The sequence below is a fragment of the Dendrobium catenatum genome, unplaced genomic scaffold, assembly GCF_001605985.2.
Source record: "Dendrobium catenatum unplaced genomic scaffold, ASM160598v2 fragScaff_scaffold_665, whole genome shotgun sequence".
NCBI lineage: Eukaryota > Viridiplantae > Streptophyta > Magnoliopsida > Asparagales > Orchidaceae > Dendrobium > Dendrobium catenatum.
This window is the reverse complement of record NW_021319127.1, coordinates 2956413-2967241: the sequence shown is the minus strand read 5'-3', so window position 1 is coordinate 2967241 and position 10829 is coordinate 2956413. Positions and strand designations below refer to the sequence as shown.

The window sequence follows — 10829 nt, the reverse complement described above, 5'->3', positions numbered from 1 at the left end:
AGTTTCAATAAGATTTTGTATGGGATAGATTTTTTATTGTTTTATTTTTTAGATTGTAATCATAATTTTATTTGGTCACGGTTTTTTCATTATTTAAAATAATTTTTTATGCTAGAAAGCTGCTTTCTCCAACAGCGTTGAAAAAAGCTGATTTTTTTTATAATAGATGTACAACCACATTCATAAAAACTGCAGCCGTCCCGAACAAGGGTGTAAATGTGCCAACTCGTGAGCCGGCTCGAACTCGACTCGCTAATGAGCTCGTGAGTCAAGCTTATCAAGTTTTGAGTTCGAGTTTGAGCTCAATCCGACCCGACTCGTTAGCTTATCTAGCTAATTGATTTTAAAATATATTTTTAAAAATTTTAATTTATCATTTTTAAGGAAATTTTTACGATAACAAAAATTCGGGCTTGAGCTTTCAATTGAGTCGAGCTCGAGCTTAATTTTTATACAATGAGTCGAGTTCGAGCTTGAGTTTGAGCTTAGTATGAGCTAAACAAGCTTAGCTCGATAATGCCACTACTCAACTGAACTTGACTCGTTTACACCCCTAGTCCCAAACAGGCGCCATGTCTTATAGGAACGGAGTCGAGTTTATGATTCATAAAATTAATGAAATTAACTCTGAGCTTATTTAATGAGATGATTTTTTTTTATAACAAAAAAAAAAAAGAATTTTGATATCCATTTTTTATTATTTTTGTGGACAGATTTTAGTTAAAAAATTAACATTTTGTACTAGAAAGGTGCTTTAAGAAGCAATAACAAATTTCATCCCCAATGAAGCTTTAAGATCTCAACACTAATTAAACATTGATGACTTTTGATAAAGAGAATATGAGCTTGATATATCATCATAAAATTATCTTGATCAGACAAGAATCCCAAGGCAAAATCAAGTTGGAAATTTAAAAAATTAAATCCAGGACCATCTACATTTGAACTGAACGTCTTGAAAATACAAACTCAACAACACCAAATTCGACCCAATCCGAGCTGCTTGATGAGACGAATCCAACTAGCCCAAGATTGTTGAATTTTGATATCATTAAGACATTCAAATGCCCAGTAAGTCCACAATCAAGGGGTTAATTCAACATCGGCCGTCCATTCAAACTACTCCCATTTATCGATGATCCTCCTATTTACTGGTCATGTCACTCTAAGAAAATTATAAATAAACCTCTTATTTCTAATGATGGGGAACTAAGCAAGAAGAGAAGGAAGAGAGCTCTCTTACCACTAGACTCTTCCTCGACCACCGCCGGACTTCTATCTGACTGCCAACTGATGCCGGACTTCCGTCAGACCATCAATTGAAGCCGGATTTCCGCCCGACCAATAAACGATGCCGGATTTATGATCTCCACTCGTAACTAGATTTTAACCTAACAGTTGATTATTGTAATCTGATCGTCCTTAATTTCAAGGACGAGTCAACCACTTGTAATTTAATTAAACACTAGTGGAATCATTTAAACTCGACGTAACCCCGTGGTTTTTTTTTCCTTTTTTAGGATTTTCCACGTAAAAATTATGGTATTTCATTTTTCTTCTGTTTATGTGCTGGATATCCATACAACGCTGAGACGAAAATTCCTAACTCTATCGCCGGGTATATTCTAGCTTGAAACAGAGCTTAATGCTTCATACATCATTTTAAAAAGATTCAGATTTCTCTTATCAATTATGCCGCCTATAATTTACTATCTAACAACTTGTTGGTCTTAAACACTACTCTTAGGAGAGGAGTTATTCCAAATAAAATAATAAAACTTTATCACTTGTGTTCATCCATGACATCACCAATGGTTGTGGCCAACTCAATGACAACCACCATTCAAAAAGAAATTTGATCAAATGAGTGCATTCTATCTTCATTGTCTATTATAGACAATAAAAAGAGCTATTTTAGATAATGACTCAAACTAATCTTCTTAATTTTAGTATGTGTTGTTCTCTGATTAAAATAGCTCTGAATAAATCCTTGATTCCATTGCCATATTACCATCTAACAAACTGTTATTTCCATGAGTATTTTGGATGGTAGTCATGCTTTTGGTTGATTGTCATTGTCTCATAATAACAAAGAATAGATGTATCACTAATTGTTGCCTACTTTTTACATCACAAGTATTAAATGTGTAGTTACAATGAATGCATCGCATATATCATAAAATATCTCTATGTTCTTAGCCATTTTAAGGACCATAGCATAAGTAAACTATCATTCATACTGTTCAGAAGGTAGAAGAGCCACTTTGTGGAACCAATAAGGCCACAAGTTTAACATATTTTATAGAGGCCTAAGGGCATCTCCAATAAAAAATCTCATTTTTCACTCCAAAATATAATGAAACTAAAAAATGCCGTGATTGATCTCCAATCAAACTACATTTTGCACAGTACCTGTCTTTCTCCTCTTTTGCGCGTTTCTTTCGCAAATCCGGTAGAGACAGAAAAATAGCGTAGGTGAACAGTGTGACGCCAATATTGGCCACAACCAAATAGCGGAAGTTTTGCTGTTCGGCTAAAGCTCGCGATTGACGTCATTTATGCGTTTGGAGTTCGGTTGGAGAAGGCCTAAGAAATGTGACCACACCTCAAGGCCAGAAAATATAGACTGCAGTGTATCTGGATCACGCTAAATAATAATGAACAGCTCAAGGACACAAGTTTAATAATATGAATCATCCTTTATAATAATCGCAATTCATTCACTTAGTTGGCAAATCATTTATGTACAACAGTGCTAGCAAGTTCAGGAGATACCAGACCTTTCAAAGACTGGAGATATTTACAGCAAAATTTAGGAAGATGATAGTTGTATGTACAATGATATTTACATAAGAATTGCCCATATATATAGGCTATATATACAGGTTTTATAGAATCATAAAAAGAAGTAAAAAGAGGAACCGGAGCTTCGCAGGAGGTCCTGATTATAGTTCCTTAATTACTCAGCATTTTGTGTCTTGCAGCGAAGTATTTGATTATCAACACCAGGATGGATGATCCTTGGTCAATCCAATGCACTCCAATCTTCATTTCCAAACATGGCTTGCCTATTCTTTTTTTCTTTTTTCTATTTGGTAAGTAAGTCTTTATATGATATCATGGAAGTTCGATAAGATGAAAGGGGAAGCATCTCAGTAGAACAAGCCCAGGATGAGTTGAGGACAATCAAATGCCTAATCTGAAGAAAGCCACCTTTGAATGTACTCAATCCCCTCTGACATAAGAAAAATGCAAAAAACAGATTACCAAACAATGCCATTCCATGATAACAAACCAAAGAAAAAATAACAAGTAGATGAAGCATATTAGCAGCACAGACTGCTTCCTAAAGAGAAACCTGTAAGTACCCTATATTCAATAATAATCACTACAACTCTTAAAAAAAATCAACAATATTCCAATATTTTTGTAGCACGCCTCATAAATTTTGAAAAAAATGTTATTCAAGGATATGAACGAAAGCAGATAAAGTCATAAATCATAAGCAACTAAAACTCAAGCTTTTAGGAATTGAATATGATCACTAAGAACATCTCCAATCGAAAAACTCATTTTCCATTCCAAAATACAGTAACACTTTAAAGTGCAGTAATTCATCTTTAATTGAACTTTATTTCTTAAAAAAAAAAAAAACATTCAATATATATTATTTCTCAACTGAACTACACGAGCTAGCCTTTCTCCACCTCCGCTTTCTCTATTTCCAAAAGAAAATATGCGTTTGTGATATTGGCGTTGCACTATTCACGATACGAGAATGGATCGAGTTTTGTCATTCGATTGGTGCAGTTTGCGGACAGCCGGACACCAAACACGGGTATGAAGTTCGGTTGGAAATGGTCTAATAACAAAAATTGGGTTGTCTCTTTGGATGGCAGTGTTTTCCTTTTCTTTTCTTGGTCTTTTATTAATTGATTAGAATTTGAAATAGTCATGATTTTTGCTAGGTTGTCTTCAGATTTTGCAATATGGACCTCGCATCTTGGCGGTTACTGTGGCATGCTTAATGACTTGGAGTATTATGTTTGGATTAGCTTTCAATTAAGGACTTTTTGTCACCACTTGATTATGCCATTGGACCATGGACTGACTGATTAATTCAAATATTATGATATCATAAAATTAATGAATCATTTCTCTCACTATCTAAATTATCCATCATAATGCTACATTGCATATTTGATACCGGGCCAAATTACCATCAAAATCCTACTATTAAATGGTGTACATTAAGATGAAAGTACCATATATTCAATAATAATTACTACAACTCTTAAAAGAAATCAACAATATTCCAATAGCACATCTCATAACTTTTGAAGAAATATTATTCAAGGATTTGAACGAAAGTAGATAATGCCATAAGTCATAAGCAACTAAAACTAAAGCTTTTGGGAATTGAATATAATCGCTAAGATCATGTCCAACCGAAAAACTCATTTTCTACTCCAAAACGCAATAACACTTCAAAATGAAGTAATTCATCTCTAATTGAACTCTATTTCTTAAAAAAAAAAGAAGAATATTCCATATATATTCTTTCTCAACCGAACTCCACGCGCTAGCCTTTCTCCGCTTCCTTTTTTTCTATTTCCGCAAAAAAATGCGTTTGTGATATTGGCATCTCACTATTCACGACGCGAGAATGGAGCACGTTTTGCCGTTTTCGATTGAAGAGATTCGTGGACACCAAACAAGGGTATGAAATTCGATTGGAGATGGCCTAATAGCAAAAATTGGGTTGTCTCTTTGGATGGCAGTGTTTATCCTTTTCTTTTCTTGGTCTTTTGTTAATTGATTGGAATTTGAAATAATCAAGATTTTTGCAAGGTTGTCATCAGATTTTGCAATATGAACCCCCAATGAAACTCTTTTCTGACATGAAAGCCTGCATCTTGGCAGTTACTGTGGCATGCTTAATGACTTGGAGTATTATGTTTGAATTAGCTTTCAATTAAGGACTTTTTGTCACCACTTGATTATGTCATTGGACCATGGACTGACTGATTAATTCAAATATTATGATATCATAAAATTAATGAATCATTTCTCTCACTATCTAAATTATCCATCATAATGCTACATTGACATATTTGATACCGTGCCAAATTACCTTCAAAATCCTACTATTAAATGGTGTACATTAAGATGAACGCTCTTGATTTCACAATTGAATATTGCACCTAACAGGGCTCTCTCAAAATCAATTCAAGGCACAAAGAGTCACACAGTATATCAGGACAAAGCTATTCAATGTCAACATTCAATGAAGGGTCTCTGATAATATACAGCAATTACAGCTACAGATATCTTCTTCGTTGTTCAGTATTAAAGTAAAACTGCACCAGGAGGATTAGTTCCAAAAACTACTTACCAGATGAAAACCCATTGAATTCAGCAACAGCTCCCAAGACATGGCTGTTCGGAATTTCAGTGTTGAAGCAGCGGCCGCGTCCATAGCATGGAACAAGAACAGCAAAACTGCTCTCATCCTCGTCTGCTTCGCTCAGGAAATCGGATGAATGAGGTTCCATCCATCCGATAGACCAATCTGAATCATCGGACTCGGATCCTGACAAGCATCCTCCATCACAGGGAACAATGACAGCATCATACTCTCTATCAATCCCCACCCTCCTCTCCTCCCTGCTCTCCCACCTCCTGCTAAATCTTCTTGAGGATGAACTCATCCTACCGCCATTCACCGTTTGAAATTTGATGGAATCGGGCTCGAGGAACCCGCCTGAAGGGGAATCAGAGGCTGAATTCAAAGCTGAATTAGTACTTTCGTGTTCCTTTGTACCCCATAACCAATACGAAAGACGGTTAAAAGCAACAGACATATCAATATAAGGTGTTTCCGATGACAGAATCAATTTTTTTTCACAACAGGGGACCTCGGATTGAAACTATCAGGCAAGGAAGACAATAATAAAAATTACTAGAATAATCAAAGCTTTCTCCTTGAATCCTAATGAGATACTAACAAAATCTCCTTTTTATCAAATGAACCAGATTTACACCGAATGAAGATTAGAAAGAAGAACAAGTAATCTCAAAAAGAAGCCATTTTCCCCTTCGGTTGTCTTTTCCTGGAAGTAGACGCTTTATGAATTGTTCTAAATAAGAAACCCCCAAAAACCAATTCCCAAAGTAACGCCAAATAGAGCACAGCGCACAAATCCAAACAATAAAAAAATTTAAAACTAAAAGCCTTAGAACGCTAATTTCGAAACCCTGCTCTCGCCCTTTCCCCAAAATTTTCAACCAAACAAACAAATCGCATCAAATTTCACCAAGTTCAATCGACGGCAATTTAGGTGAATAGGTCATGCAGACTCAGAGAAGAGAAGAGAGAGAGAGAGAGAGAGAGAGAGAGAGAGAGAGAGGAAGTGGGAGGGAGAGAGAGAGAAATGGAAGTCTTCTCGTCGTTTTCCAGCCATCGTTCAATTTATAGCCAGTTGATAGTCGATAAGTCCGGGAATTTTAACGGATGAGATTAAATGAAAAATGGTCCGAGGCTGTCATAGCCGTCCAGCCTTAGGTCGTCAGCTACCCAATCGCTTGATTCCCTTTGAAGCCTATAATAAGTTTTATTCTTCTGCAACCAAATTGTTATTTTCACCCCGCTGGACCGGTTGCCACGTGTCTCACCGGTATTTTTAATGGCACGTGTGACGTGTAGTTGTTTACTTTGTCGTGAGCGAGTGATACGGACACCCGTCCATGGGCGCCGCTGTCCTTCCTTTGCGGGCAAATTACTAGGTCCGGTCACCGGAACCGGAAGTAGAGATACGTCAGTATATTAATTAAATATTGATATGTGGAATGTATACGTGTCCTGGGAATTTCAAGTCAAGCGTGTCAAAAGCGCAAGTAAATGTAAAGCGTAGTCAAAAGCGCACCTAAAGTGCAGTAAAAAAGCACAGTTAAAGCGCAGTCCACATGACAAGTTTTCATTAGATGTCCGGACCTATTTTTAGGTCCAGAGACCACCGGACCTAATAATTTACCTCGTTTGGGAGCATCTTGAAACAGGATTTACTATTTTCTTTAGCTTTTTATTTTATTTACCATAGAATATAAATACTATTTTATACTAAAAATACATTTTAATTATATATATCCAATTATTATTTATTAACACAATTTGTAATTTATTCTATAATATGAATTTAATAAATACCGATAAAATAGACAATTCATAATAAAGTTGAAAATATTTTTATATATTTGTACCATTTTTAATTGAAACTATTATTCTTTATGAAGAATATAAATTTTAAAGGGGGTGCGTTAGGGGAAAAGTTTTGATGATCGTGTCAGTCCATCTCCGAACTCTTAAATATTCAGGGTTGCATTGTAATCAACCAAATATTGATATTTTTGTTAATGCTGAAGCATCACATAATCGTAGCAAGCATACATCCGCTATTCTAATCCAATTAGTTGTTGTCCGAAGTGATCTACAGAAACCCCAATATGATATACTTGGTCATTGAGGTTCGCCACCTGATCTCTTAGCATTCTAGAATCTATGCCCCGTTGCTGCATGGGTTGGTTAGAATGGTTGGATCCCTCATCACGCTCTAACATTGTGATTTTAGAGGACAAGATCTTCGATCAAATTAGGGTAGAAGTAGGCATGATTTGCTCCTCCCATGTGTTCTCTACTATCCCGACTAACTCACAAAGGTCATAAATTAAAGTAGGATGTCCTAATCCCGCAGTCATTGAGGTTTGTCACCTGATCTCTTAGCATCCTAGAATCTATGCCCCGTAGCGCTGCATGGGTTGGTTAGAATGGTTGGATCCCTCATCACGCTCTAACACAGTGATTTTAGAGGACAAGATCTTCGATCAAATTAGGGTAGAAGTAGGCATGATTTGCTCCTCCCATGTGTTCTCTACTATCCCGACTAACTCACAAAGGTCATAAATTAAAGTAGGATGTCCTAATCCCGCAAAAGTAGACCCCATAAGAAAAATAAATTTTCCGAAGTCCACATTCATATCCTTTTTAATACAATAATTCAAAGTCACCCTATCATTGGTTAATGTTAGGCATAAGCTTAACAGAAATAAAGTAATGATAGGCTTTGGACAGTACTAGACAAATATATTATGCCATTGAGTTTTGAATTATATTTCTATAATCAAATCAGCATGGTTAACAACATGCCATCTTGAAAGACCGACTTATGCTTTACTATTGATTTAACACATTGATGGTTGCATTGTAATCAACCTTCCAAACGCACACACACAGACATATATATATGATAAGTCAAGATATTGAGCATAAAAACTCTTTTGAACAGCATTTTAATTTAATTATTTTAGTCATTTTATTTCTCGTGAGATTTATCACATTTTTCTTATATGCATTTTTATTTTATATTTATAGAGTCTTAACATTTTATACAAGCTTGTTAAAATTTTGATTTAGGTTCATTTGGGATATTTGTTTTTTGTCTGTCTAAATAATTTAGTCTTTATATTGAGTAAGTATCCAATAAATTTGTCATTTATCATTTTTATCGATCATTTTTTCTCCTAAAGGTTCAGCTATTATGATTAATTCTAATTTGTAAGATTTTGACATTTTCATTAAATAAATATATAATACATTCAATTATTTCTCTTTGTACTTAATTTCTTTGATCTCAATGTTTTAACTATTACTCTTATACTAAGTTGCAAATATTATTCAACGTTATTGAATAAATCTCTTATGAACACAATCATTTTTCTTTGTATTCTCATCCCATGGTCCATGCAATAGTCTCCTTCTCTTCGATGGGGACACTATTAATGAAGGGAAAGTGCTTCTTCTAAGCCACCTATATCAATTATTTATATCATGTGTCCTCTAATAAGGGGCTAAGAAGCCCACAACAACTTTGTTAGCATAATAGAAAGAAGATTCTTATTTCTATTTATCATATGAGTCAAATAATCGTGGAGATAGGAAATGGTATACTCGACACCTCATGATCAAGATGATTAGAAATAGATTGAATATTTGACATTATATAGTTTCAGATACTTTGGAAGATTGCTTTAGAGAGTGACTTTTATATGAGACAAATGGATGTAAATTATCATAGTGAAAGGTCAAGTTATGATGTGAACTTATGATGTAGAGGTTTCCCATATAGTGTCATAACTGATGGTGGCAGGTGACCTTTCAATGAGACTAATGGATAAAAAAGGCTATGTATCTTCAATTTGATATTTAAAAAAATGATTTGGAGTTTTGGAGGAATGACTAGAGGTTTAGATGAGTATATTAGTAGAAATATCAAGGCTAATCAAGTTTGGGCTAATTTGAAAGATCATTTTAGAGAGGGACTTTTATGTGAGATAAATGGATGTACATGGTGGTGAAGATTAGGTTAGAATGTGAACTTATAATATGAAGTTAATTGTAGAGTTTGGTGGAATTTAAAATGATATTAAAGTGCAAGGAATAAGACGAAGTCTAAGTGCCCTTTTTTTGGGTTGATGATTACATGGAAATGTTAGAAGAGTTTTATGAGTTTGGTAATTGGTTTATTGATCTTAAAAGATACTTATGAACTAGGGGGAGAGGTATGAATAATTTAGAATAGGCATTTAAAAAGATTTTCAAGTAAAATAAAATAAATAAAGATAAATATATAATCTCACTAAAGAAAAGGCACATACTTGAAACCACCAAACATCACACAAATGAAAGAACATCTTGACACAAAATTATTTCATTCTCAAAATTGAAAATTGCAATACATATCCGCCTATTTTTATAGGTATTACATGACCAATTTTTAGGAAAAATAATAGAGAAAAAAAGTAGGATTGGTGGATATTAAAGAGGAATTCTACCTACCCATTTTTTTAATGTCACATCCCTATCTAATCATTTATTGGCTCACCATACAAGCTTCTAGATGAAATATAGAATATAAATTATATTTAAATATTTAAAATTATGGGCTTATTATTGGGCTCTTGTAATTGGGCTTTTTATTTGATCATTTTCTTGGGCTTTGATCTTAGCTCTTGTAATTAGACTTTTATCTTGACTATCTTCATCTATATAATGTGCTACATCAATAAACTCTCTACAAGAGAAGTCTTCAAGTGAATTATCTCAATAATTAGTGATATATCATCAAAAAATATCTTGATCAGGCACAAATCTCGGGGTAAAATCAAGTTGGTAACTTTCAAAATTAAAATTGGGATCATCCAAATTTCAATTTTAGCAAACTTTCAATCAAAATGAACGTATAAAAAATACAAACCTAACGACACCAAATTTGACCCAATCCGAGCCTAAATGGGTCCAAATCAACAACCCGAAGCACTCTTGGAAGGTTCAAACCACAAATTGGATTACCAAACGGTTTCCAAATATGACATGCTTATAATCAAATCAAGCAGCTTGATGAGACGAATCTAACGAACCCAAGATTACTGAATTCTGATATCACTAAGACATTCAAATATCTAGTAGACGGTCCACAGTCATGGGAATCAACATCAGTCGTTCATTCAATCAACTCCTAATTTACCCTTGACCTTCCTCCTATTTCCAGACCACTACCATACCATCAATTTATGCCCGAAATTTTGTTGGACCACTGTTTGACAGCGAAATTTTGCCGGACCACCAACTGATGCTCGAACGTCCGTGAGACCACCGCCTGATGCCAAACTTACGCCAGACGACCAAGTGACGCCCGAACTTCAGCGAGACCACCTCATGATGCCAGCTTTTTGTCGGACCACCGACTGACTTTTGGACTTCCGACGAACCACCG

At 34.9% G+C, this 10829-nt stretch overlaps 1 protein-coding gene across 1 annotated transcript; it reads right to left on the bottom strand.

Annotated features, from left to right (window-relative positions):
* Nucleotides 1-2679: 2679 nt before the first annotated feature.
* Nucleotides 2680-6426, bottom strand: LOC110092120. Its single transcript, XM_020816509.2, has 2 exons — nucleotides 5396-6426; nucleotides 2680-3235 (listed from the first exon to the last, which is right to left on the bottom strand). Exons 1-2 carry the CDS (start codon nucleotides 5862-5864, stop codon nucleotides 3195-3197), a joined length of 510 nt encoding a protein of 169 aa, XP_020672168.1. The 5' UTR covers nucleotides 5865-6426; the 3' UTR covers nucleotides 2680-3194.
* Nucleotides 6427-10829: the final 4403 nt, after the last annotated feature.

Bases quoted from the DNA above. Each gene is read 5' to 3' on its own strand.
- LOC110092120 (XM_020816509.2), bottom strand. From the start codon at position 5,864: ATGTCTGTTGCTTTTAACCGTCTTTCGTATTGGTTATGGGGTACAAAG. The intron at 3,236-5,395 runs GTAAGTAGTTTT...TTCTTATGTCAG, and splicing joins ATTCAATGGGTTTTCATCTG to AGGGGATTGAGTACATTCAA.